The sequence below is a fragment of the Penicillium paradoxum genome (assembly GCF_028828445.1).
Source record: "Penicillium paradoxum strain IBT 22861 chromosome Unknown utg000004l_segment0_segment0, whole genome shotgun sequence".
NCBI lineage: Eukaryota > Fungi > Ascomycota > Eurotiomycetes > Eurotiales > Aspergillaceae > Penicillium > Penicillium paradoxum.
Window position 1 is genome coordinate 3,140,157 of NW_026643182.1, and position 26,599 is coordinate 3,166,755.

The 26,599-nt window shown below is 49.6% G+C and overlaps 8 protein-coding genes across 8 annotated transcripts; 4 read left to right on the forward strand and 4 right to left on the reverse strand.

Moving 5' to 3' along the window:
- Positions 1–79: 79 nt before the first annotated feature.
- Positions 80–1,792, reverse strand: N7457_004885 (uncharacterized protein; the record flags this gene model as incomplete). Its single annotated transcript, XM_057175930.1, has 4 exons — positions 80–1,176; positions 1,231–1,454; positions 1,517–1,607; positions 1,669–1,792. 4 exons carry the CDS (start codon positions 1,790–1,792, stop codon positions 80–82), a joined length of 1,536 nt encoding a protein of 511 aa, XP_057032977.1.
- Positions 1,793–2,312: 520 nt separating this feature from the next.
- On the forward strand, positions 2,313–3,829 carry N7457_004886 (NAD(P)/FAD-dependent oxidoreductase; the record flags this gene model as incomplete). Its single annotated transcript, XM_057175931.1, has 3 exons — positions 2,313–2,595; positions 2,664–3,623; positions 3,681–3,829. 3 exons carry the CDS (start codon positions 2,313–2,315, stop codon positions 3,827–3,829), a joined length of 1,392 nt encoding a protein of 463 aa, XP_057032978.1.
- Positions 3,830–5,641: 1,812 nt separating this feature from the next.
- N7457_004887 (Interphotoreceptor retinol-binding) lies at positions 5,642–7,038 on the reverse strand (the record flags this gene model as incomplete). The annotated part of the gene is made up of 3 exons (XM_057175932.1): positions 5,642–6,616; positions 6,678–6,785; positions 6,853–7,038. 3 exons carry the CDS (start codon positions 7,036–7,038, stop codon positions 5,642–5,644), a joined length of 1,269 nt encoding a protein of 422 aa, XP_057032979.1.
- A 213-nt stretch (positions 7,039–7,251) lies between these two features.
- Positions 7,252–8,502, reverse strand: N7457_004888 (Interphotoreceptor retinol-binding; the record flags this gene model as incomplete). Its single annotated transcript, XM_057175933.1, has 2 exons — positions 7,252–7,970; positions 8,034–8,502. 2 exons carry the CDS (start codon positions 8,500–8,502, stop codon positions 7,252–7,254), a joined length of 1,188 nt encoding a protein of 395 aa, XP_057032980.1.
- A 1,717-nt stretch (positions 8,503–10,219) lies between these two features.
- N7457_004889 (Nucleoside phosphorylase) lies at positions 10,220–14,761 on the forward strand (the record flags this gene model as incomplete). Its single annotated transcript, XM_057175934.1, has 4 exons — positions 10,220–10,599; positions 10,670–11,283; positions 11,371–11,591; positions 11,660–14,761. 4 exons carry the CDS (start codon positions 10,220–10,222, stop codon positions 14,759–14,761), a joined length of 4,317 nt encoding a protein of 1,438 aa, XP_057032981.1.
- A 1,756-nt stretch (positions 14,762–16,517) lies between these two features.
- On the forward strand, positions 16,518–18,051 carry N7457_004890 (class I SAM-dependent methyltransferase; the record flags this gene model as incomplete). The annotated part of the gene is made up of 10 exons (XM_057175935.1): positions 16,518–16,544; positions 16,595–16,638; positions 16,690–16,746; positions 16,796–16,825; positions 16,877–16,918; positions 16,967–17,083; positions 17,145–17,170; positions 17,231–17,417; positions 17,485–17,913; positions 17,976–18,051. The coding sequence occupies 10 exons, from the start codon at positions 16,518–16,520 to the stop codon at positions 18,049–18,051; spliced, it is 1,035 nt and encodes a 344-aa protein (XP_057032982.1).
- A 448-nt stretch (positions 18,052–18,499) lies between these two features.
- Positions 18,500–21,710, reverse strand: canA (putative cullin binding protein CanA; the record flags this gene model as incomplete). The annotated part of the gene is made up of 3 exons (XM_057175936.1): positions 18,500–18,916; positions 18,970–19,308; positions 19,359–21,710. 3 exons carry the CDS (start codon positions 21,708–21,710, stop codon positions 18,500–18,502), a joined length of 3,108 nt encoding a protein of 1,035 aa, XP_057032983.1.
- A 1,092-nt stretch (positions 21,711–22,802) lies between these two features.
- Positions 22,803–25,207, forward strand: N7457_004892 (RNA lariat debranching enzyme; the record flags this gene model as incomplete). The annotated part of the gene is made up of 3 exons (XM_057175937.1): positions 22,803–22,832; positions 22,913–23,014; positions 23,072–25,207. 3 exons carry the CDS (start codon positions 22,803–22,805, stop codon positions 25,205–25,207), a joined length of 2,268 nt encoding a protein of 755 aa, XP_057032984.1.
- Positions 25,208–26,599: the final 1,392 nt, after the last annotated feature.

Consider the following 26,599-nt stretch of genomic DNA (forward strand, 5'->3'; position numbering starts at 1 on the left):
GCTCAGACTGCAATCTATATCATTTCCGGAGACGAAGCAAATCAACTTGAATGTATATCCAGGTCGAAACCCGAATCGTCTAAGCTCTACTCACGCTTGCTGTAGCTGATCCCTTGGAGGTTCCATATTCTCGCTGCGAAGCATTGGTCTGACCCGCAGACCCAGCCGTCAAAAGTCCCTTACTCGCAACAATATTGTCTGCTAGAATTTCCCGGAACTCCTCACGCTTCGGTAGGAGGTACCGTACATCAATATATCTCAAAAGACATGTCATGATAATCACAAGCACTAGCAATGCCAAAGCAGACTGCCATCCATATCTATAGAATGGAGCTTCGGACGCAGGCCAGACAAGAACTTGCGACCAGGCGGAAATGCCATAATAACCAGCGATAGCGACGCCAACAATGAGCGACCGAGCCTCTGGATCCTGGGGGAGAAGATCAGAGAGCCAGGCGAAGATGAGCGGCGCCGTGCCGAGAGGAATATAAGCGATGAAATATGATGCGTAAGCAGCAGATACCGAAACCGTCGTTGGATGCGCGATCCAAATGCTCATGATGATACACGGGATGATTCCAATAACCGCCTGGACGACGATAAGCACCCATCGCGTTTGGAAGTAATCGGATAGATAAGCCCAGATCCATACGAAGACGACGTTGATCGCGGATCCGCCGATGGGAATGGCGTTGACCATCGATATCGGCCATCTCGGGCTGCCGTCGGGGTTCTTGAGAGATTTGAGGAATAAAGTGAAATAGCTGTATCCCCATGTTCCCAGGACTGTGGCGGTATACAAGATTGCAATGAAATAGACGACCCATCCCTCGAAGGTGCGCTTGACGCCTGACCATGTCATTCGCTTCGGCTCGGCTCGGCCGTTACGGGCAAGGCGCTCTATAGCAAGCTCGGCGTGCACATTCTTGAACCAGAACGCGCGCGGGTTGGGCCGGTTCGGGAGATCGGGGAGCATGATGAATCCTGCGAAGCCCCAAATCACGGTTATGATGGCATTGATCACAAACAGCCAGCGCCAACCTGCTAGTCCAGCATGTCCATCGAGTGTCTTGGTAATTGCGGCTTGCATCGCTCCGGACATCATCTGACCGACTGCCTGGCAAGAGTGGTAGAATCCCATTCGTTTGGCTAGCTCGGTTGGTGTGTACCAGTACACTAAAAGGTTGGTTAATTGGGCGGGCTGTTGTCGAGCGCCTTGGAATCACGTACTGAATAGAGTCATCATGCCTGGCCAGGAACTACTCTCGCATAGACCGAGAAACACACGGAGCGCGTAAACTTGTTTGGCGTTTGTTGTCATCGCGATCAACCCGGTCATAAGACCCCAAGCAACCTCCAACCCCGGGAGCCAGTAACTTGGTCGCACGTAGGTGAGGATGATTTGCGAGGGTATCAGCATGATACAGTATGCGACGCTGAAGTATGTGCCGAACCTGGCGAGAAACGAGTGATTAGCAAGTCGCATGTAGGTAGGGAGTCAATATTTTTGACGCACAGATTAAGCTCATTTCCAACCAAGTTCAAATCCTCTTTCATGCCAGATACATAAGCATTGTTGATATTTTGTTGATCGAGATACTTGATGACTGGGGAGCAATCAGTTTCGGCGATCTCCATCTGCGAGGGGAATTCTGCAGCCCAACGCACCCTGCGAAAGACAACCGAACGTCATCAGCCAAATGTCCAGGCGTCGGACCAAAGCTTTCTCATCTGGAGATCGAATATCGACGTCCGTCGACGCATCGCGACGGAACGGTTTGAAAGACACCATTACCAGGCGATGTGACAGGCAAAACAAAGCCAACGCTGTCCGGGACCCGAGCCAGTTATATACACGCCGGAGCGGTGATCAGCCCGTGCATGCCCATGACCCCTCGCAGATAACAGGTAAAATGCGACTGGAGCAACGTTCGAATGCACATCCGACACTATTTCCTGTGCGGTGAGCGCGTGATAAGAAACATGGGCACCAATCGTAGCTCGCCCTGTTGGGGGTAGCCACCGCGGGAATTTGGAGGCTCCCGTGACTGAGATACTTCGGTTTACATACCAGAGGGAGATCCCCTTGCGAAATTATCTTGGCACTCAACTATCCGCCACTTCGGGAGATAGGTCAACTGCTAAAATCTCTACGTTTGGGGGTCGGGCAGAGTCCGCGATAGGAGAATCCCGTACTTCCCCGCACCCAGAATCCTGGGAGGCCATCGCGTGGTTATTTGAGGCACTCGGTATGTACCAGGGTATTGTGCTTTCTATGTATATATACTCTCATATTATCTGAGACCCTCACAATGTTGGTTCCTTCAAATGGATCTAGTAGAAGCTTGCCGAATCCCACCCCTTGTTTGAGTTACTGGCAACGAACAACCCGAGCCTATCCCAATTTGGAGGCCAATTCCGAGACTCAGGTTCCATCGGAGTCAAAGTACGTCGTTGTAGGCTCTGGAATATCAGGTGGTTTAACAGCCTTCGAACTGATCGAACGCGGGGTAAACGCTGAGGATATCGTGATTCTCGAGGCTCGCGAGGCTGCAAGTGGCGCAAGCTCACGGAATGCTGGACATATCCGACCAGGTCTGTGTGATCCCATTCGGAACTGATGTACGGAGTACTCCATGAACTCTTCTGACATGCCAGGTTAGATGCGTTCAGGGGCTATACCGCTTATTCAAAGGTGCACGGAGAAGAACAAGCATTGGAAATCATCCGAGATGAGCGACTGGTCTTGGAAAGAGTTGATCAATTTGTCAAAAAGCATAACGTGCAATGCGACTTCAATTTGACGACAACCTTTGACGTATGCATGACCCACGAGTTTGCAGCTTATGAGGCAGAGAGCCTGGAAGCGTTTAAGAAAGCAGGAGGGGATACGTCGCACATCAAATACTATGAGGGAGATCAAGCTCAGCAGAAGACTAGGGTTCCAGGAGCTGTAGCAGCCTATGAGTGGCCAGCAGGATCAAGTCACCCCGCGAAGCTTGCGCAGTTCCTTCTCCAGGCAGTAATATCCAAGGGTACGAAGTTGTTCACATTCTGCCCTGCCACCAAAATTGAACGGCACGCTACCACCCCAGATACCTGGGATGTTCACACACCCCGAGGAATAATAGCAGCAGAGAAAATTATCCACTGCACGAATGCCCATGCCGCCTTGCTCTTGCCGCAATTGGAGGCATACATCAGACCAAACCGTGCCCAGGCTCACTCTCTCATTCCCGTTCCTGCTTTCGTGGGACAGAAAGCCTTGCAGAATACTTTCTCGCTCCGCTACAGCCTTCTTCACTTTTACTCCTTGATTCAACGCAAAGGAGATGGCACTTTGATATTGGGTGTATCGCGATCAAACCCGACAATGAGTGCTGAAACAAGGAAAGGGGTGCTCAGCACCGACGACACTTCATACAGTGAGGAGGTTGCCCAAGACGCTCTGCGAAGCTTTGGAGATATGTTCCCTGAATATGCATCTCATACTGCTATGCATGGCGAAGGCTTGGATCATGCCTGGACCGGTATCATTGCTATGACTACTGACTCTGTTCCTTTCGTTGGAGCAGTTGATTCTCTCCCTGGGCAGTATATTTGTGCTGGCTTCAATGGACATGGTAAGTGCTTTCCTTGCTCAACTAGATTCAGATCGTCCAAATGCTGACGCCCGGCAGGTATGGCACGGATATTTACATGTGCTCCAGCCGTCGCTCAGCTTGCACTTGGAAAGGCTTGGGAGGAAACAGGGCTTCCAGAGTGTTTCCAGTTCAGTGAAGAAAGGCTTTCACGACTTTCGAGCGGAGAATTGCCTTCGATTTGGTAATTAAGATCTGGGTAACTGTGCTGTGCAGCTTCCGGGGTGAGCTTTTTGTTGATGGAGCATGCAATCTCTGTTGCAAAGCTTTGAAACGCGCGGTAGCTTGGGCTTCCATAGAATTGTTGAACGCGAGAATTCAACGCATCATTTTGCCACAATAGGGATGTATCTAGATATATCGATATGGCCTGCATAAATGAACCCTATTCATCAAAGGCTTAGCACCAAATAGCCCCCTCTGGATAGTTTTGAGATTAAGACCTAGTATCAAAGTATCTTTGCCGCGTATGCGAGGCAATGCGAAGGCCAGCGACAGCGGTTCAGCGACGCGTTCCGAATTGACGAAGGCCTCTTCCGGTTGCAAAGATGTATAACTCCTTACTTCTTTCTCCTTGGGCTGCCATATTTGCACACTGAGCGCAATTCCACCCATCCTGGCAAGCCATTTTCCTTTCTGTCCATATCTCCATCCATTGATCGGCCACTAGGCTTGCACATATCTCAATGACCTTCAATGAAAGCAATAATACGGCGACTCACCCGTGCCCTCGAACAAGAACATTGGGCGCGTAACTCAGTGGTAGAGTGTTCGCTTTGCATGCGAAAAGTCCGGCGTTCAATCCGCCGCCCGTCCATTTCTTTTTGTTTTTATTTTTTTGCATCTTCCCAATTCTTCAGGACCATTTGGAAGCAAATGCCAGTGAAATCCAAGGCCATCAGCTCAACGCTCTGTCTAAAGCCCGAGCAGTTTGGGAGAATCGAATACTTCGGTAGTCCAAATAAGATTTTGTCTTGTTTGCACTGCCCGCCGATGTGTGGCCTTACATTTCAGGTTGAAAATACGCGAGGACCCAGGGGGATAGCCTCATGGACAGCGCGAGGGCCGCTCTCCATGGTGGATTTGTATACTGCCGATGCAGCACCGTTAGTCGTTGGCAAAGCTGGCTTTGGGACGCTATTCCGCATGAAAGCATATATTTAAAGCGAGATGTATCGAACGAATGAATTTATCATCATAACACTATAATATATTATCTGTTGCACTCCTCACATTGTTCCACAACCTAGTACTCCGTAGTGGTAGTGGTCGTTTTGAGTATCGTCCAGCGGAACGCGGGTGAAAAGAATTGTACATCATCCGTGGATCGAGCAATAGTCTCATTGGTGATAACGAGGCATTCTACCCCAAAATGAAAAAAAGGAAGCAAAAAGATATGATAAGAGTGGGATTCGAACCCACGCCCCTTTCGAGACCAGGAAACTATTGCTAGTTGTGGAGTTAAGGTATACCTTAACCTGGCGCCTTGGACCAACTCGGCCATCTTACCAACTGGATGCCATGAGCAGGAAGTTGTGATAAATTAATCTGTTCTACTTTTTCCAGATGTGCCAAATATTCGGCCTCGATGGATGACCAGGTTCCCGAGCGCCATTTACTTTCCCATTTAGCTTATGGTGAAGCCATACTACATGGTTTGAGGAAAGCTTGTGCAAATTACACAGACAGAGAGGTCAGCATGAACCCCCAGAATATCAAACCCGCGCCTCCATTACTCTATTTTCTTCCTACATTATGGCTTCCCTGTTCCCTCTGCCTTTTCTCCCATTCCGCCCTCTATAGATCTCTACCAACCTCGCTGATTGGATCACAATCCGCAATCCACAAGGCTTCTTGCACCTATTTTCACTCAGAATTTACCACCACTAGTCCCCTGCCGGGCCCCATAGCAAATCACGGAGCATGCGATTGCCATAGAACTCTGCTGTATGCCGCCAGTAATTAGGAGGAACGGGAGTCTGACGAGTCAATGGCTGCAGTTACTTGGCGTAATGGTCCGAGATACCGCAGCCAATATCGCACCGATCAAGGAACGGCTGGCAGTAGCCGGGATGTTCAAACCGGGTGTATCCAATTCGAGGATTGTTATTTGTCTGTCGATCGTCGTATATCTGTCGATCGTCGTATGTCTGTCGATCGTCGTATGTCTGTCGATCGTCGTATGTCTGTCGATTGTCGTATCTCTGTAGCCTTTGACATTGGCAGGTCTTATATATCTTAGAGAAGGAACACTTCGAAGTACATTGGAAGAATAATTCAGGGAAGCCATCAGGACATCCCCAAATTTCGCGACAGACGAAACGGCCTCCGCCCTTGCAATCACTGTCCCGCTTGCATTTCATGCCTTGAATGTCCCTGACAGGTGGCGAGCCTCCAAGAATATCGTTCGACGGATCTTCGATATCAACTGACGAGTGGGATGCAGCATGATCTGCATCTACCGTCTTGTCAGGCGGAGGAAGAGGCTTGAATGGGGGTGGAGGCGGAGGGGGCGGAACTTGTCGCGTGGATTTAGAAGTGGAATTCAGAACGCAAAGCGCGGGATTATGCCATATGGCGTCTGCGGCGTGGTTCCACAGGTTGGTGAAGTTATACCAGGTTTGTGGCGTGTAGAAAATGCGACAGTCGGCTGGCTGGTAGAGGAATTGGAGGGGTGTTCGTTCACTGTCGTCCTGACGCACCTGGTCACGGAGATTGACGCTCGCGTAGGTGAGGTAGTAATCGAGTGTTCGGTCGGGCAGTCGGCCTCCTAGGGAGGGGTCCTGGTCTTTTGCCAGTTTCATATCGGTGTCCATTCTAGAATGTGAATATCCCAAGGCGCCGCGAGTGCCCGCTGGTGACTGCATCGGCCCATAGCTAGGTCGACCCCCTGCTACCACCGTGCGTACACCGGCTTCGTGGTGCATCATTTCCATGAAGAGGGCACATGCCGATGAGCAGAGACCGTCGCTGAGCTGGAGATTATGTTAGCCGTAGACCGTCACCCAATGGACCATACATGTGGTGGCCACTCACAATCATAATGTCCTCGGCCGCGAAAGCCGCTTGTGACGTTTCCGAGCCGTCTACCACCATACCGAGTGCCTCCAAGCCAAAGATCTCGCTAGTGAGATTGAATTGCTCCTGTACTCCCCCTCTAGCGTATTAGTCACGACTCCCGGCGCAATTATACGTGAAGGGAAGTTCTTACTGTTTTCGTGAAGCTATCGTCGTGGTAGGTACTGGCTGGTCCGAAATAGTCCTGCCATGAGGTGAAGTTCTGGCCAGCTTCAGCGTCGATGCGACCCGTGATGATCCATTCATTTGTAGATAGCCGGGTATAGTTGCCACTGACTGGGTCAAGATGATCCCAGTAGTCCGTGATTGTAGAACCCATGGCGTCGGCCATGGGATGAGCACGACGGCGACTTCCTACAAATGGTTCACGGGTAGGAAAGAACTGCAGTGTCCAAGTCTCCGATCAGAATTTATGAAACCCAAAGTTGGACGGGGCTATCTCACCAATTTGAATGTTTCGATGGCTAGCAGGACTTCCCCACCGGTATTCTGCTGTACGTCGATGACGACCTTTTTTAGCCCTGCCTCGCGACTAAGTCGTATGAATGATTTGACTGTATCGCTGAATGTCTCCGCACGGCTTCCGTAGTACAAAAAGGAGGGTATGACCAAGACCGCTAATGATGATTGATAAAGGAAATATCCGCGCAAGGACATTCCATTGAATTCCAAGCCAGTCCCCATTTTGACATCGACCAGGGGGGGTAAGGTGCGGTGTCCCCGAGAGATAGCGCATCACGCACTTCTGAGGGGGCTGGTGTTGACTCAGATATAGAACCAATGCGGCCCGGGGGGAGTCGATTGCTGTTGTGTCATCTGTAGTATCGTTCGTGATATGAGAGTCAAAGGAAGCCGGGTACCGGCCTAGTACAAAGAAATTGTAGAAGTCGCCGCCAGTTTCGAGTGGTCCCGTCTCAAGCTGTGTGTAATAGAGGGATATCCATGGGAGCGGAGGAGTCACAGTATGATTTTCAAACTGTATGTCCATCTTGTCGCCAGCGTAAACATTGGCCGCGGCGAATCCTTCTAGATATCCTTGATTGTCCAATGCGGCACTTCTCATGAGCATATTCCAATCCGAATGAGGCTCCAGATTGCCAAAAGAGTTTGAAGCGGCAAAATCGGTGAGATAGTCAACAACATCTTGGCCGTTGATACTGATAATAGGCGATGGTTCCCAGCAACCAGCAGGTTCGTTCTTGTTAGGGCCTGTACAAAGATTGGGATGGCTCTGGTTAAGAAACAAATCATCTGTAGGGTGGTCAGTTCCCGTCTTTTAATGCCGACAATGTTTCTCCCTCATGGTGATCATACGTGCAACATAAACCTTTGGTAATTCCAACCCATCCAACGACACCGATACGATGTCGACCGGCGCGGCGAATATGAAGTTCTCCAGCATACCGCCATGCAGATTGAGATGACCATCATGCGCCGAGGATATCAGCCTATTTAGTGCGAGCTCAAACTCGTACTCGTTTGCAAAGAGCCCTTGGTCAATCCAATGCTGGAGTTCTGTCAAGCCAGCTAATAGGTCGACTGCCGGCTGCTGGTAGGTCGGGGGTGGATGTGCGAGGTAAGCAAGTGTACTCTGGAATTGGATGGTATCGTTGATGTACTTGATCAGTCGAGTACCGACAGCCGGGTGAAAGGGTACGTTGATCAGGCACTCATAAACTTTTGTTGCGTTGAATAGCAGGCCGTTTCCATGAAAAGATTCTTCACTGTTGTTAACGCAGGCACGGAAGGAATAACTGAAAGAAGGAATGGGTACCTCGACCATGAACAATGTCCCCACACACTGTTGGGTTGGGTATAAACGTGCTGGTGGTGGTACTGGGAGGCGCTCCCAACACCCCCGGCACTATCCACGAAAGCAGGTAGAGTATGGCAGCAACGAGCCGCATGGTCAAAGCTCGGCTAACTATGTAGGTAGGTAGCTACCTAGGTACCTTGATGTTTTGCTCTTGGGAAGTAGAAAAGGAGGATATATGCCGAGTAACTGTCTCTAGCAGAAAAGGAGGATATATGCGGAGTAACTCTCTCTTCATTTATATAAATTCTATGTGTTGGGTGCCGTCCCCAACTCTCCCATTTCTGGGCTATCAACGCTAGGCTCGTTTCAGCAGGACTCAGCCCCAGGCGACACCAGCCTCCCATGAGCCAGGGCTGTTGGTGATAATCCGCATGCAGTTTGATTGCATCCCTGCTAGGTACCGGCGAGCTGATACGCAATCTGGCCTACATTTGTGGTATGCCACGCAGCGCATCATGTTGCAATGGAAACTGCTGGAATTGAGTCCCCAATTTGACAGAGGGGAGAACCAATATCCGGATGTCATGGAGATGTTCAGAGGCAATTTCAGGGTCGATTCCGGAGTCCAGACTACAACTTCTATATTCTAGCACAATATAGACAGATCTGCTGACTCCCGTCCCCCGTAACCTCGTACAGCGTACCTGTTATCAGCTAGCTATACTCCGTATGTAGCTCCCTGCATAAAATTGAGGTAAAATATACTAGGATGTCCGGCTTAGAATCAGCTAGCTCTCACCGTGAAATGGAGGGTGAGGCCGGTGTGCTAGTTTTTTTTTCTGAGGAAGGATCTTCATTGGTCCATCAGGCAGTTGGGGTTACATACGATTAACAAAAGGGGTGTACGTTTGGCTCAGGAGGAGCTACCTACGGAGTACATGCCCAGTACCTACACCCTCTCAATTCGGAGGGGGATCCCGAATGCATATTTTAGATAGTGGCCCGTACCCCAACTATCATGTATATTTATCGATTATCTAGGTAGTACTCCGTACACAGGTAGGACTTACTATTGTAGAATACCGTATAGATTACTGAGGCTTTGATCTACACGTGCTCATGTGAGACGGGCGTTCCCCTCCGAATAGTGTGCGGAGGATAACAATCACTGTACGGAGTAAAGATCATCCCTTGAGCCCTGTCAGATTTTCACGCTGTCACATCCTCCGTACTCCGTCCGTACCTACTCCGTATGTTGTACATAAACATGTACATAAATATGTGCTCCGTAGGTAAATGTGCATACAACTCGAGCCTGAACCCCTAGCCGTGGGCAGATAGATCACTAGTCGCAATTTGAGGTTACAGGTACTCCCCCATCTCCAATCAAAATGCCAGGGAGCAGACCATCGATGCAAGCCACCTGGGCAGTGAATTCGTGTTCACATTCATCAATCAAGTCATCAAAATACCGGTCTCCCATTGATGGACGGTCACCGTCGAGTCAAAATTTGCAGTCTGAGCACCCTGCACCTGGGTAAAGTGAGGCTGAATCCTGACCCCTGCATTGTGGATGGTAGGGGGCCGTCCTGAGTACTGACCTGAACATCAGAAATTTCACAGGCTTGTTGGAAGATGAGGAGTGCGACTCTTTAGGAAACGAGGAGAGGTCCTCACGATTATCCAAAGAAACACACGTTCTCAGTCACAATATTCTCCATATTATATCGATTCCCAAACAAAAATGGCCTCTACCACGCGACCAAAGCTCAAGCGTGAGGATTACACGGTGGCATGGGTTTGCATTCTACACACTGAGCTCTTGAGTGCCAGAGCTATGCTAGATGAAACCCATCAGCTCCTCCCTACTCCCAAGGACCAGAATTCATACACTCTTGGTCGCATGGGGGAGCATAACGTTGTTGTCGTAAAGGCGACTACCGCGGGGAGGGGCGAGGCCGCAACTGTGGCCACTAACCTCGTCCGGTCCTTCCCAAAGATCCGCTTCTCACTCGTTGTGGGCATCGGCGGCGGTGCGACAAATGCACCTAACGTGTACGGGGGGACGGATGATATCAGGCTGGGTGATGTGGTCGTCAGCGAGCCTAAAGGTGATCATGGTATGTATGACATACACGTATTACACATTCCTCATACCATCATGCTATAAGTCTAACGTGATGACCGATTCTAGGGGGGTCTTCCAGTACAACCTGAGCGGCGAACACGAAGGGGGCTACTATATGGGATCACATCTGAACAGGCCGGCGCAGATCTTGATCTCTGCGACGGGGAATCTCAGAGGCGATCACGGATTGGGAGATGGGAGTATGCAAACGTTCATCAACGAGGGTATAGCGAAACTCCAAGAGTTCGGAAACCCCCACTTCCGCTTTCCCGGCCGCGAGCACGACCGTTTGTTTCGGTCGGACTATAATCACCAAAAGGGGCAGATCACCTGTGACGAATGTGATCATAGCCTGACCGTGGATCGAGGCGACCGCGCTCTCCCCTCAGTTCATTACGGCCTCGTTGCCTCTGCCGATGTGGTGATGAAATCTGCTCGTGTCCGAGACCGGATGCGTCAGGACCACAATGTGATTTGCTTCGAGATGGAAGCTGCCGGGCTCATGAATAACATTCCGTGTATTACCATACGCGGCATCTCAGACTATGCCGACACTCATAAAAACGATCGATGGCAGCCCTATGCTGCGATGACGGCAGCGGGATATGCGAAAGATCTTCTGAGGATCATTCCGCCAGAGGAAGTGGATGGGACAGAGCTGGCGGCTATCTTTGTAGAGCGTGCGTGAATTAGTACCTACCTACCCCCAAAGACTAAATGAACTCCGATCATCCTGAAGCTAACTATACCCCCTTCGGTCACTTCAGTAAAGCAAGACATCACGCAGATCAAGGCTACGAATGACATCACGCGTCGGAACATGATCTTAGATTGGATTACCCCTCTTCATTTTCACAAGAAGCAGCGTAACTTGTTGGAGAGTCGTTTCTCTACCGGAAAATGGCTGCTAAACTCGGACCAGTTCAAGCATTGGGTGGATGGGGCACGCTGGCGACTCCACTGCTATGGGCTTACCGGCACTGGCAAGGTACCTAGTAATAACCCCGAAAACCTATAAATGGAATCTATCGACACCCGTCTGACATCATGGAAAAGACCTATCTCTGTGCTATTATAGTGAATCATTTGCAGAAAATGTTTCCGTTGCGTCCTGTCCTCTACATCTATTTAGATGACGATCCGCAAGCCGAACAAACTCCCGAAAACCTGACGGGCAGTCTGCTGAAACAGCTGATCCAGTTTGACCCGTCATGCGAGATACCCCAGTTAGTCGAGGATCATTATGCCCGCTATGGGTTAGAACAGTCGCCGAGTACCGAGATCAAGCGCGAGGCTTTTGAAACCCTGCTCGAAAAATACGAACGAACCTACCTTGTCGTTGATGGCATAGAAAACTACAGCAAGAGTGTATGCGAGGCTGTCCGAGATTACCCCATGTATCTCGTGACGAAACGTCAAAAGATCAGTGTCCTTACCACGTCCCAAAACTACACCGAAAGGGAAAATACAATACAGTGCAACGTCTGCTTAAGGACGGACGTTGCCCTATACTTCAATTGTAGCTGTGAGGACGGCCAATTCGACGTGTGTGGGGAATGCAGACAAGAAGGATTGAGATGCCCCGAAAGCCATGAAGGGGAAATGCAATGTGGTGAGGTTGAAGTTCAGGCTGAAATGGATGAGCTAGAGGATTATTGTCGTCATCAACTGAATTCGGTCATCCAGGGCCCAAAGGCTACCAACGAGCCAATGGATGAACGGCTGAATCAGGCTCCTGCCTTCATCACGTCGAGCAATGCTCGCTATATAAGTGACAAGCCTAATCTGCTGGACATTATTGCCCGCCGGATTGCAGAACTTGCACAGGGGAACTTCCTAGTGGCCAAGTGTTCGATCGAAGATTTTTTGCAAAACGATATTGCAGCGGCAACAGATCAGGACCTGATTGACAACATACAAGTTATTCCTTACGACTCGTTGGTGCAGCATGTTAGAAAGAAACTGGAAAGCATCAAGTGCCACCAGTCAACGGGCCGTACAAATCGACTGGGCCAGGACGCGCTGGGCTTGGTCTACTCAGCACGCGAACACTTGACCCTGAAGATGCTCACGCATGCACTGGCCTTGCAAAGTAATACGGGTCTAATCGAGCCATGTAACCTGGACAAAAGAGTGCCCATATTGGTGGCATGCAATGGACTACTCTCAATCGACAGGGGTGACGAGGCCAATTCATGGCTTTCCTTTTTTCACCATTCTATGTGGAAAGTTTTGAGCAGGATAGACCATGAGATATTGAGAGAGGCGCATGCTGTGATGGCAAAGATCTGCCTAACATACCTGAAGCACCCAGATGCGTTGAACCATTGTGAAAAAGCTCAAGATTACCCTTTCTTGCCCTATGCCTCGAAGTATTGGGGGGAGCACGTCAAGGAGGCTTGTTTAAAACTTGAAGATTCAGCTCAGCAAGATGCATTCCAGTTTGTGCACAACACCTACTACATCAAGTTGTGGACTAGAATGGTGAAGAGAACAGGTCCTCCCATCTCGATCCCTTGGATTCATGACGGTGTTCATAGCCTCCACATTTGTGCTTGGTTTGGAATATCAGGGTTTATCAAGAGATTGGTCCACGAGGGTGATGATATCAACATTCGTGATCGACGATATAACAGGACCCCCTTGCGATACGCCTGCGTCCAGGGCCAGATCGACGCGGTGAGCAAACTGCTAGAATTAGAGGCAGTGCCCGATGATGCCACACTTTTCGATGCTATGTTTGGTTTACCGGGGGCGAATCTCTTGCCCAATGACAACGAAAACGAAGACAATCGCTTTAAGATTGCACAGATGCTTTTGCGGAGTGAAAGAGTAAATATAAACGCCGGGATCGGTTGGCGTGGTCAAACAGCTCTCATCTGTGCAGCGAAACGTCCCTACCTTGCAGCGGTCAAAACACTGTTGAATGAAAAATCAATAGATGTCGATTTACAGGATGCGAGTGGACGTACAGCCATTATGCAGGCCATAAGAGCTTCTATGCGAAGGAACACAGTCATATACGGCTTGCAAGGCAGCTGCCATGAGATTGTAACATTACTTCTCGAGCACAACGCCAATCCGAACATCCTGGATAAATCTGGACAAAGCGCTTTAACCTTGGCGGTAATGCTTGGACGGGCGAACACTGTCAAAGCCCTCTTGCGCTGCAGTCAGATAGAGTTGAAATTCCCCAACAAGCTTCTTCACCTTGCGAGCGCAAATGCACATCCAACGGTGATTTTCCTGTTACATGACAAACTGTCAAACAATTCACGCTACAGCCTCAACTCGTTGGATGAAGCGGGATGCACACCCCTCCATCACGCATGCCAATCAGCCAGTCCCCTTGCTCGTGCCACTATCGAGGCATTACTGCAGCTGGGTGCTGATCCTAATATTTCCAACAAGCAAGGTCATACAGCTTCCATGCTGCTTTTTGCTCTCCAGGACAAAGGTTATGCAGACTCACTGGCTCTCCGATACCCCGGGCTGAACAAATCTCCCCCCTCAGTTGCAGCCGATATCATCAGAGACGTGCCCGCTTTGATTCTTGCAAAACACCACGGCTGGAGTCCAATCCAGCATATTATTTCTAGAAAAGGAGCAAATCTCAATTTCCGCGACCCAGTTCACGGGTTTTCCCTCTTGCACCAGGCCGTAATGGAGAATAAAACCGAGGTGGTGGACATGATTTTGTCCGCCGGAGTCCTCAGCCCAAATTGCCTTGATATCTATGGGCGGAGGCCACTGCATCTATCAAAAAGCAGGGATATGGCCAAGATACTACTTCGCCATGGCTGTCACATTGGCTGCATGGACCTCTCTGGGGACACTGTGCTAGCCAGCGCTATCCGAAGACGAGTCTCCGACGTTGCGGATTTCCTCGTTGAAGCCGGTGCAACTGTAACAAACAACCATCATGAAATCCAACATCTCCTGGCCATAGCGGAAGAGATTGGGTCTTCCAAGGCAGTCGAGGCTCTACTCAACCTTGAATCTGGTGTTCCAGATCAGCATAGGTCGCAGGCCCTGGGCAAGGTCCTTCATGGCCGCTTCTGGGCCAGGTCTACCCTTTTCAAATCCATACCCTTGCCGTTATTTGTATGGTTTATTCTTGGTATATGTCTGGTTCCTGTGGCGAGTGCTCTGCTCTGATTGATTTATATTTTAGAGCCTGTCTCTATATATCAATTTATACCTTGGACCTTCCAAGATAGCAACGTCTGGACCACTCAAGGATGAAATTGAAATTTTATATACACTACAGTCACTATCTAGAGACTTAGGGAGTAGTAAAAAAATCATGCTTTCGTCCTAGAACCCTTGATCTTGCCATGTCTTATTCAACTTTTGCATACATCCCTCACCCATGAAACAATATCCTAAGAACATCCAAGCCATCTCCGCTCACCTTCAAGCAACGAACCTTTGTTATTCTCCAGTCAACCACCTCCCTGGTGCTGCTAACAATAAAACCCGCATGGAATGCAGGTTCCGCTCCTACCTTTCCCAATCTTGTTGGTTTAGTAGCGTTTCATCTTTCTCTCGCATGAACCATGTCAATCTTAGTGCAATTACGGAGTACATTATATCGCATTCGTATCTTCAATATAGCGAAGTATGTTTGAGCAGGTGCACATTGCGCAAGCAAAGAAGAGCACTTAACCAATCCCGGGGCAGCTCAAGCTAGCACTGAGTACGAAGTATGTCCCAAACCCCTCCCATAACGTCATTGTTCTAGGTTCGCTGCCTTTACGAAGGCAAAGGCGCTCCCTAAAATACGGTTCCACTCCGCCTACATCCTATGTCTCATCGATCATGCGATATGTCCTTGCCATTAGTCCCAATGCCTAGTCAGTGGGGCTACCGGGTCGTACTTTTAGCCAAACCCCGGGTGTAATACTCTCTACTCCGTAGCACTCCACACTATACTTCTAGTGAGCCTCGGTCCCATGCGAGAGTGTCTTGCAATTGGCTCCGCAGAAGTCTTCCTGTATCGTAGGCGGGGTTTGAGTTCGGTCTTGTGGCTTCAGCCAACTGGTACTTTGCTCGGTACAGAGATTACACCAATCATGTACTTTTTGCTTCCAAGAAAAACAGGCGTGAAGAAATAAAAACCCCTCCCTGTGCAGGTGCCAGCCGGCATTAGATACTTTTGTGGGGCCTTGAATAATGTTGCAAAAGTCGGAATTTTGAGAGAGAATAGATATCCCTGCTAAGTACACACTACAATATACAAAGTACAAATCATTGTTCATTCATTCGGTAACGGCTGCTAAAATGCTCCGTAGTCACGGCTCGTTTCTATAAATCGGAGAAAATCGGTGAAGCGGGAAATCCTTCTCATGTTCCACCAAAGCAATAAATGTCATATCAAAGCTCTACCCATACAGCATAGGGCTAGTGGGCCCTGGACGGCCGGCTGAGCCCTCGGACCCTTGAAATATGTACCTTCCTAATTTTCTGATTCTCCGGCTTCGATGCGTCTATCTACTCCGTACTCCGTATGTAGATTATGGATATTATACATATTCTATCGGTCAAATTGTCTATATCAATTGCACCAAGGAAACATTTGTAACGTACCGTTCCGTGTGAATTCAGGAGCAAAACACTTTTCTCCAAAAGTGACAGGATCGCCAGGATGTACTTAGTACTTGGTGCCTGCATCGGTGAATCCAAGGATCGCCAACGGGAGCCTCCGCACAACGTGGCTACGACTGCACCAATCCTCTTTGGGAATGGGCTGTGGAGCATCACAAGGGCTTTGCATCGGCCAATCCCAAACATCAATGACGCCGCAGGATTGTGGCATACCGGCGCAAACCCGTTAGAATCCCGTTGACAATCCGAACAACCCCCTTTACCTCTTTCTTTCATCCTCTTCACTGCAATTCGAGACCATACAACCATGGCAGCTTCACCACAAATCGCAGTGGTATGTGCATCTATATAGGCGAACTTTCCGCTTGTGCTAATAACTATCAGGATCCGGATGTCTATGTGGCCGAATATGGCGATGATTGGCAGTCGTAAGTGCCGTGTGTCCGATTGTTTCCTACTGTTCTCTAATGCAATCCCAGGGAGACGACGTCTATCGGATCCTCAATCTATCAAGGCATGATGGAGAATGGCAGACGGTATGTTTCCACGGTGTATCTCACTTGACCTGTTGCTTATCTCTGGTAGGTATCAAACGTTGAGTAGCAAAGAATATTTGTATGAGTCCATTGTCTACCCGTAGCGGGGCCCTCAACTTATACTCGTTAGGATTCCGTCCGATGAGCAAGCGTTCGAGTCCTATGAAGCTGGGTATATACAATCCAACCCATTCCCCATGCATGTAATTAACAATCCCAGCCATTTGGTTGCTCTCGTTCTAGACTCTGCCAGAGAAAATCCGCTCTTCAGAGCGCCAATCGGACAGGATCCCAAACATATTCTTGATCTCGGAACAGGGAAGGGTGACTGGGCCATGTGAGTCAAACAATCCCATTCCCCCTAATACAACAAATCAAACATATCCTAAGTGACCAAGTGATGTCGCCGATATGTTTCCATCCGGTGAGTTTGCTGTCACCATCAACTCCCCTCCAAATAAAAAGGATAACTAATACCTTCTAGCCAATATCCGAGGAGTCGATCTCTTCCCACCCCCAGTAACATGGATGCCCCCAAACTGCATCCTCGAAGTCGACAACGTCCTCGAAGAATGGACCTGGAGAGACCCCCTCGACCTAATCCACATGCGCTCTATGATCGGCTCATTCGACACAGCGGGATGGGATCACGTGTATGAAAGCTCGTACAAGTAAGCCACTCCGATCAACTCCCACAGCCCCGCAAACCCAAACCACTAATCCCCATCGACTACATAGAGCACTACGCCCAGGAGGCTGGATCGAACAACTCGAAGCAGATCCCACGATCGAATGCAGCGATGACAGTCTCCCAGCAGACAGCGTCCTGCGAACCTGGGGTCCGATCACGCACGCGTGCGGCGCACGAGCCGGTCGTTCCCTAAGGACACTCGATACGATGAAGGCGGCGATTGAGAAAGCCGGGTTCGTCGATGTCCACGAGAAGACATATCAGTGGCTTATTGGGCCGTGGGCTCGGGACCAGCAATTTAAAGAGGCAGGTGTGGTCAATTTCCAGCATTGGATGAGTGGTATGGAGGGCTGGTGTATGTGGCTGCTTACACATTTTGGGGCGCCGCATCCTTGGTCGAAGGAGGAGGTGACTGTCTATTTGGCTAGGATGCGGAAGGATATTAAGAATCCTCGGTATCATATTTTCCAAAGAGCGTAAGTTTAGGGCGGACTCTGTGGATGGTTTTGGGAGACTGATGTGCTGACCTTTTATTTAGACGTCGTGTGTGGGCTCGCAAGCCTTTCCCTGAAGAATTGGAATCTAAGGGAGTCCCGATCAAAGAGGAAGTGTGAAGGGGATAGTGATGATTTTGCCCATGAATTAAGCTGAGGGTTTACGGGATATGATTATGGCTGGTTGCACAGTGTACATACGGAAAGACATGACCATATTTCAACGAATACGAACAGAAATGATAACACTTCTCTACCAGCTGCCAAACTGCTTATGCTTCATGATGCTGGCTCCGCTGATTGAAGCCAGCAGTATACCTGTGCCCAGTTTGAGTATATCTGGGGATATTAGGCCATCTTGCATCCCCAGAGAATGACCATCACCCTTCAGTAGAGCTGCTCTCCGGGTACATTAAAAGGTTTGATACAGTAATGTAGGTAAAGATACTCAAGTATTTGATTCATTCAGTCGGGTCGTAAGCTATGTTATGCGAAACAAATGCCCCGTAGTTATGCTTCTTATTGCCGAGGTTGATCGAACTATGTAGATATTGAAAAACATTTGTTTTCAAATGTCTAGTTCCAGAGTCGACAACTGTGAAGAGAAAGTCCGCCGAACCCACTCCATATATGTTTTCCATTTGTGATGATCACCAGATGCCTCCGCGTTGGGGAACGCCTTATTTAGCTCTCTGGTAACCTTCAAGATACCGAGGGATGCTTCCTGGGCTTTCTCTAGCTCTTGCTTGACGGCATTCTCTTTTGGCTTGAAGGAAAGAACAGAAGTATAATGTTCTGACAGAGCGTCCAAGTGTCGCTCGGTGTCTTCTGGCACAATCTTGATCAGTTTAGATGTCATGAGATTACTGATCGCACGAATGTCCTGTTCGTCATCAATACCGGCGACAATGCGATCAAAGAGTTCATCCATGTGAGTACGGGAGAATGAGGTGTCAAGCGACGCATAAAGAGTTTCGTAGGCGCTCTGTAACCGAGAGTGTTAGTAGAAATCTATGGCATATGACATGTACTACTGACCTTGCGCAAATCAAGTCCATCGTCCACTTTGTGCTTGAATGGACCCATTTGTACCTCGCGAATGAGCTCTGGTTTGATTTTCGTGTCACCAAGAACAGCTGGCAGCAGTTCATCGAGATGAGGAAGCAGAAGAGCCATCTTGTTATGAATTGCGGAGTTAAGAGTGGTCAACGCAAGACGATGGTTGCCCAAATCACTGTCGCTGAGCATATTGGTCAGAAGAGGCACCATCAATGGACGCAGTACATCGTTGTAAGCGTCACTTGAATCGGCAAGGGTATAACGGAATGCCGAAATCACTACTCCACGAACAGCCGAGTCGGTATTGGCCAAGTACTCCTATGATAGAGGTGTTAGTATTGAAAATGAAGAGAAAGAACATGACTTACTTGGAAGTGAGGGATATAAGCGACAGGATCAAGCAGTGCCAAGCGACCCACGCATTCGGCCCCCACGGCACGATTGTCCTCTTCCTCGGAAACGAGAAGGAGCGCATGCCACAACTTGTGGGCTGATGATGCAAGGTCCGGCCGGACAACCTCAGGATGCTGAAGTAATTCCCGTACCGAGTGGAGGAGCAAATAGCTTCGACCATTCGACTTTTCCAAGCCATTCAGGATTATTGGGAGATAAGCTTTGACACTGCCGGCGGCGGCATTGCCGAGAGCTGTGGCGGCGGCCAGCCGCACATTGTCTGACTGGGATTGGAAATGGGGAATGAAAAGTTCCGGGGTCAATGAGCACTCTGGGCCCATCCGCAGCCCAATCTCACCTAGGATGGCAAGGGCAAGACACTTTCGGCTATCGTCTTGTGCAGTCTTCAGTTCTGTCGAGAAATCTTCCATTGTAACCCCGAGATTTGACCCACCATGGACCAGGAGGGTGCCCACAGCTCTGCCAACCACAGATGAATCCCCTGTGATTCCTACGTCGCGGAGGAGGTTTTGCATCAAACTAGCACCCGCACCTTCGTCGCCAATGACCTTGACTAGGAGCAAGAGTGCCTTGAGAACGGTCCCAACAAGTGGTTTGGTCACGATCGAGCAAATAGATGAGATCAAAGCACTGTTGACTACAAGATCTGCGTTGCCGGGGACAAGTTTAGCGATGATAATCAACGCAGGCGTGAGTGTATGGAAATCAGCAGCAGCGAGAAGAGGCAAGGCAGCATTTTCGAGCACTGTGATAGTCTCGGGAGTGAGATGAGATCTGAGGTTTGAGTTCATGGAAAGACTTCGAAGAGTTTCCAAGCACGCGCTTCTCAGCGCACGGTCCGATTTGCGTAAATTCGACCCCAACTCAAGAGCGACATTGTTGGCCCAGTCACCGGAAACATCTTGCTTACGCTTGGCAAGAACGACAACATCATCGATGGCACGGACAGCGGACAAACGAGTTGTCTCGTTTTTCACCCGGTCGACTAATACAGCCAACCCATTGGATCGCATGTCAGACGAAACGAACTCTAGACCCCGTTCTCCGGAGGTGCGTGCGAGAATGACACCGAACACATGAATAGCTCGTTGACGGACCTCAAGATCGGCACTTGTGTCGGTGATTCGAGAGTGAACAACCTCGTAAAGCTTGTGCAGCTGCAGCGTAACATCGGAGGGATTGGCAGACACGCGCGGAGGGGTGAAAGCTTTCACAATCTGCTCCACTGCACCTAGAGCCTCGCTGCTAACTTTATAGTTGCGGTCGTTGACTGCTCCAACAACTCCAGGCACTAGAGCGATCAGGAATGGTAACAGGGCTTCGGACAGGTGAGTCTCGGCAATGACTGCAACCAGTCCTAAAGTCTCGATTTGAAGAGTACCTGCACTGACAGCAGCTCCAGTGTGAGCTGCTGTGCTTCCTGACAAAGATGAAGTCTTGAGAGCATCTGCAATGAGGTCTTCAATTTGTTGGAGGTGGTCTGCAAGGCCACCATAGCGGACTAAGGAAAGACTCTTTAGAAGAATGATTGTGGCTTGTTTCAAGGGAATCGATGCCTGCTTCCACACTTTGACGAGGTTCTGTACAATGGAAGGCACGGAGAGGGCCAAATCGGCCTGGGAACCAGACTTTGGGGACGAGGGCGCAGCAGGGGAGTCCATCGCCGACGAGGTTCCAGCGCCTGGCTCAAAGTCAATCATCGATGCATCACTATCTTGGCGTCTGCGCTTGCGAGAATTCTTTGATCCACCCACGGCCTCTAGGAAGTCATTAGATGTGACAATCATCGAACCCTCGCCAATTTTGCGGACAAGGGCGGTCAATGTTGACACCACCTCTAGCTTCACACTTTCTTCTCTTTCCCTGCTGATTCGAGATATCAGAGCTGGGGCAACCTGCTGGAACAGGGCTGAAGCGTCTGCAGAGCGACCACGACCGTAGGTAGAGATGACGGTGTAAAGAAGCTTGGCAGCACACCGCCGTACCTTCCAGCTCATATCATCAACATCGCTATAGCCACCCTCCTCTTCAAAGTCCTCGAATTCGTCGTCTTCCAGGTCAGGCTCCTCGGTGGCATCATCCTCGCTCCCATCGTCTTGTGTGCCTCCCATCTCCTCGTCGTCCTCCATTTCGGCGACATTTGGGTCATATTTTAGGAATCGAAGAGCCGAATTGGTAGTGTTTGTTATGTACGGTTGCATCTGTTTGTTGCAGGAGCTGATCAGTGCCTCGAGAGTGACCAGAGCGGTCTCGCGGAGCTCATCCGCTTGGGGATCATGTTCCTCATCGTCCGAGTATGCTGACATTATGACTATTGTGGCACCACGGGGTAGATGATGGGAGAGGTGGCTGGAGAGAGATGAAGGTTGACCCGACGGACACACGCTTGAGATGTTGTGTTGAGGTCACCGTCACGGGCAGTTGTAGGCAAGCTAACCCCGCGCTAGACCCGATCTGGCAACAGTATCACGTGTGCGACCTCTATTGCAAGAAATCGAACAGATCGAGCGACGGTTGGGCCCGTTGTTTGGAGGCCAGAAGAGCTTGAAGCCCACCTTGTTTCCGTGTCTTAGCTCTCTTCTTGCTGCTTTGGTTCTCGCCTTGCTTAGAATCCGTCAAGGCCTGTGTCGGAGGTTTCACGTCAACCCCTACAGGAGTTGACTCTCGGGTGGACGTAACTGTAGCTGCTCTAGATGACGACCTGGAGACAAGATTCCTTGGAATCTTTTGAGAAGGGAGTACTGTTCGCTGGCGGCAGCGTAAACACTTATACACTGTAACACCCGTTGATACTGGTCCTGTTGTTAAGGCCTTGCTTTTCTTTGGTTTGACCTCGGTAGCTTTACTGTACTGCGGCTTTCTAATGCTACCACATGCTCCGCAATGATCTCTCTTCTGTCGGACATTCAGTGCCTTTGACTGATCGTGGAGCAGCCGAGTCTGCACCGCCAGCAGATGAGCCGATGTGGATGAACCGAGGGGGACAGCCGCGGCTGCCTGGGTGAGAAACGAATAGGAATCGGTATGAGTCATCGTCTATTGAGAGACAATAGAGTGTGATTGATGAATCAAAACAATTGTCGACTCAATGGGGGGCAAACAGGGACAATAGGTACAATGGGAGACAAAAAAGAGATTTGCCGCGCGGGAGCTTAAAAGCCCCAAGCTCCACCCGCGGCTTCTTCTCATCTACATCTCTCCTCCTCACCCTTTCCATCCTTCGTCTTTCCTTTCATTTGTTTTGTTCGCTGTTCTCTTTCGGAAGTTCGTCTGCTGCAGGTCTTCTTGGCTTAGCAGCGGGGTTTTTCAATTCTAAGACTACTTTGTCAGAGGCTTTTGTTTCTCCGTTCTGACGATTTGACCTTCCAACCTCATCGACCCTAGTGTTTTCGTCCACGATGACTCTGCGTGTTGCTGTCGAAGGCTGCGTAAGTCAAACTACATGGATGCAAAGCCCCACGTCATGTGAGGCATGTCCTTCACAAGCTCACTGCTAACCATCCTACAGGGCCATGGCAGCCTCAATGACATTTACGAGGCTGTTAAGCAAAAGGCCAGCGCGAAGGGATGGGAAAGTGTCGACCTCCTTATCATTGGTGGCGACTTCCAGGTGGGTTTTGTGTCATGTCAAAATCCAACTGAGCTCACTGTTGACTGATTAAACCAGGCTCTGCGCAATGCTAATGATGCGACTTGCATCTCCGTGCCTGACAAATTCAAGCAGATTGGAGATTTTCACGAGTACTACAGCGGTGCTCGTGTTGCTCCATATCTGACGATTTTCATCGGAGGTAACCATGAGGCGAGCAACCATCTCTTTGAGCTTCATTACGGCGGTTGGGCGGCCCCCAACATTTATTATCTGGGCGCAGCCAATACTATCAACCTGGGATCTCTCCGCATCTCTGGAATGTCCGGCATCTGGAAGGGGTATGACTACCGCAAGCCCCACTATGAGCGTCTTCCGTACAACAGGGATGACCTCTCCTCAATTTACCATGTCCGAGAGGTGGATGCACGCAAACTACTTCAGGTTCGAACCCAAGTCGACGTCGGCCTATCCCACGATTGGCCCAAGGGCGTCGAGAAGCTTGGAGACTACAAGACCCTGTTCCGGAAAAAGCAAGGCTTCCAGGCCGATTCCGACTCTGGAAAACTCGGAAATATTGCTGCGCGTGAGGTTCTTAACCATCTGCGGCCTGCTCATTGGTTTTCTGCTCATCTACATGTTCGATTTGCTGCAGAAGTGCACCACAGTGTGCCTCCGACTAAACCCGACACGGCCAACCCCTGTGGAGCTCATGTCGCCGATACTGTGACTGCTGCTCCTGTCCCTGCAGCTCCTGCCCCTGCCCCAACTGTACCACGCAGTGATCTCAACAGTAGCGCTCTTGCTGGTCAAAATCTACTGGGTGTTGCTACCGGTGATGAAAAGTCTCGCCTTGCTGCCTGGCAGAACTTCGGGAATGTCGCCCGAAAGCTCGAGTTGGCAGATGGGGCTACTTTCATGCGCCAATTTAGGGCGAGGAAAGCATCAGATCCTCCGCGGGATGTCAAGTTCAACGAATGCGTCAAGATTGCTGGAGGTCCCATTCAGAAGTTCGTGCGTGGTGGCGACGGTGAAAAGATCGAAGGTGCCTCATTCGATGATGGAAAGACCGAGAACCTTACCAAGGCCAGCCAGAGAAACAGTGTTATGGGCGAATGCTGCGTGGATGGTCCGTCCGAAAAGGATCGTGGCTCGATCGACAGGGTAATTGGCGATGATCTCAAGCCCGTCCCCCGGGATGTCTCCCACACTGAAACTGTCCATAATACCGATAAGGTTGATCTTGCGAGCAGCTCTCCAAGTGGTTCCAGCGTTCATGCGGCTTCTGAGCGACGTTCTCCGCCAACCTTCAAGACGACCAAGAATATGAACGACGATGTCAACAACGCCGACAAGATCAGTCTTGCCACCAGCCCTAGCAGCTCTGCAAGCATGGGCAGTCCGCCTGCGCAGAAAGCGCTCCCGAAAAGAGATATTTCTATTGATTGGGGTAAAGGCAACACCCCGGATTCATGGTGGACCACCGGTGATGATGATCTGGTCGGTGTCCTGGACAACGACCTTCCAACCACCCTTGACCAGCCACCTGCACCTGTTGTTGTCGCCAAATATCTTCCGGCTCCACAAGAGATTAAGAATCCTATGACTCGGTTCCTAACCTTGGATAAGCCCCACAACCACGATCCTTTCGTCGAATTGCTGGAGATTACGCCAATTTCCGAGCAAAAGGAATCTCAGTTCCAGCGTCCCTTCCGACTCCAGTATGACAAGGAGTGGCTGGCGATTACTCGTGTCTTTGCTGATGAACTCCAACTGGGTGGCAATCCTAACGATCCTGTCCCTGCCCACAAGGGATATGAATATTACCAGCAACGCATCGCTGAGGAAGAGAAATGGGTCGAGGAACACGTTGTTGAGGCTGGTCTGATGGATATCCCCGAGAACTTTGTTCTGACTGCGCCTGTCTATGACCCTGCAGTTTCGATCAACACCCACGAGCAGCCTCGCGAATACGCCAACCCCCAGACAGCTGCCTTCTGCGATCTCATCAAGATCGAGAACAAGTTTGCTCTGAGTGAGGAGGAACGACAGGCTCGGGTGGAAGCCGGCCCTCGCCGTGAACAGCACCGACAGAACTTCCAGCGCAACCGCGGTGGCGGCCGTGGTGGACGTGGAGGTCGCGGTGGACGTGGAGGCGGTCGCGGAGGTCGACGTGGCCGCGGCGGAGCTCAGCATACGGGAGATCGTTGGTGATTTGAATATGGCTGGTGACCTGAACAGTGAAGATAGTGAATGGTTCGAAGATGGTTGGGGATTTGACGATGGTTGTGGTGGAATTGGCGCTTCGATGTGGTCGGTGGATCTCCGGTTTTTCATAAAAGATACATGAAAGATGAAAGATGGGATCTTTCCCATGGCTTTAGGGGATCTCATTTTACAAATTCTGTTTTTTACATTTTTTCTCATGTCACCCTACGCGGGTACAGGTGTGTACATAAGGTTATGGTTTCTTTTAGTACGTAGTTGAGGCAATTTTGCCTTTGGTCTGAGATACCTTTGGTTTCCAGGCTTAATATTCCATGAAAAGGACTTCACGGAATACCTCTGCCCTTTCTATGCAACCCTTGTACTTCGTCTCCATACATCTAGCTCAGTTTATTTGAGACGTATGAGCTTTCTTCCAATCGTCATGCGACATTCAACTTGTCGACTGTCTTTTCCGACTATACTTTTTTCTCAACTTTGTCTTTGATTTCACTTGCTAGCTATGCGGTCCGGTATAAAACAAACTTGCTATACTTTGTCACTTCTAATTTGAATGTATATGATTCAGTTAGCTTGTGTCCACAAAATGTGTTGATGTTTAGTCTCAGTTGCGATCTGCACTTGGTCCATGTATATATCCATAGTTAGCTCCCGCGGGACTTGCAGAAAGTTAGATCAACGACGAGGATGAAGCAGAAGTGATAGTACGTCATGTTATAGACAGATCACTGTTCGTACTTGTCTAGATATAAAAGCTCCGTGTATATGTGGATCGAGTAAATCGTCTCCCATCACTAGTCAACTAAAACCAGTATGAGGCGATAGTGACCATCATGATAATGTAGGGTTGCAACTCATTCATTCTCATAGTTGATTTAGGCACTTCTTCCTACCAAATATTTATCATCTCAATTCCTCCACCTAGAGGACGAGAAGTAGTATCAAACACGTCTCTAAAAGCATCCTCAAAAACGGTTTCCGAATGCCTGTCAATAGGTCCTGAGTTGTTCTACTTACTTTATCTATTGAATTACCTATCGAATGTAACCTGATATAGATCCTCATACATGGCCTAGGTCCTCTCAAGGCCAGATGAACCATACCCATCCAGTTGGCGGATCAACTAAATGCTATACATATGATCGTAACAGTCCGAACCACAGGCAAAAAAATGAAGTGAAGTCCTGGGAGGCGAGCGAAAAAGACAAAAAAGAAATGTGCATCATCCGTGAATCGAACACGGGCCTCGTCGATGGCAACGACGAATTCTACCACTAGACCAATGATGCTGTGGGACCAGGTGATTCGAAACGGTGATTCGCTGGTTATGTTTGAAGTTCTCCAGAGTGAAATATAAGGGGAGAGTTACCTTTTGACATC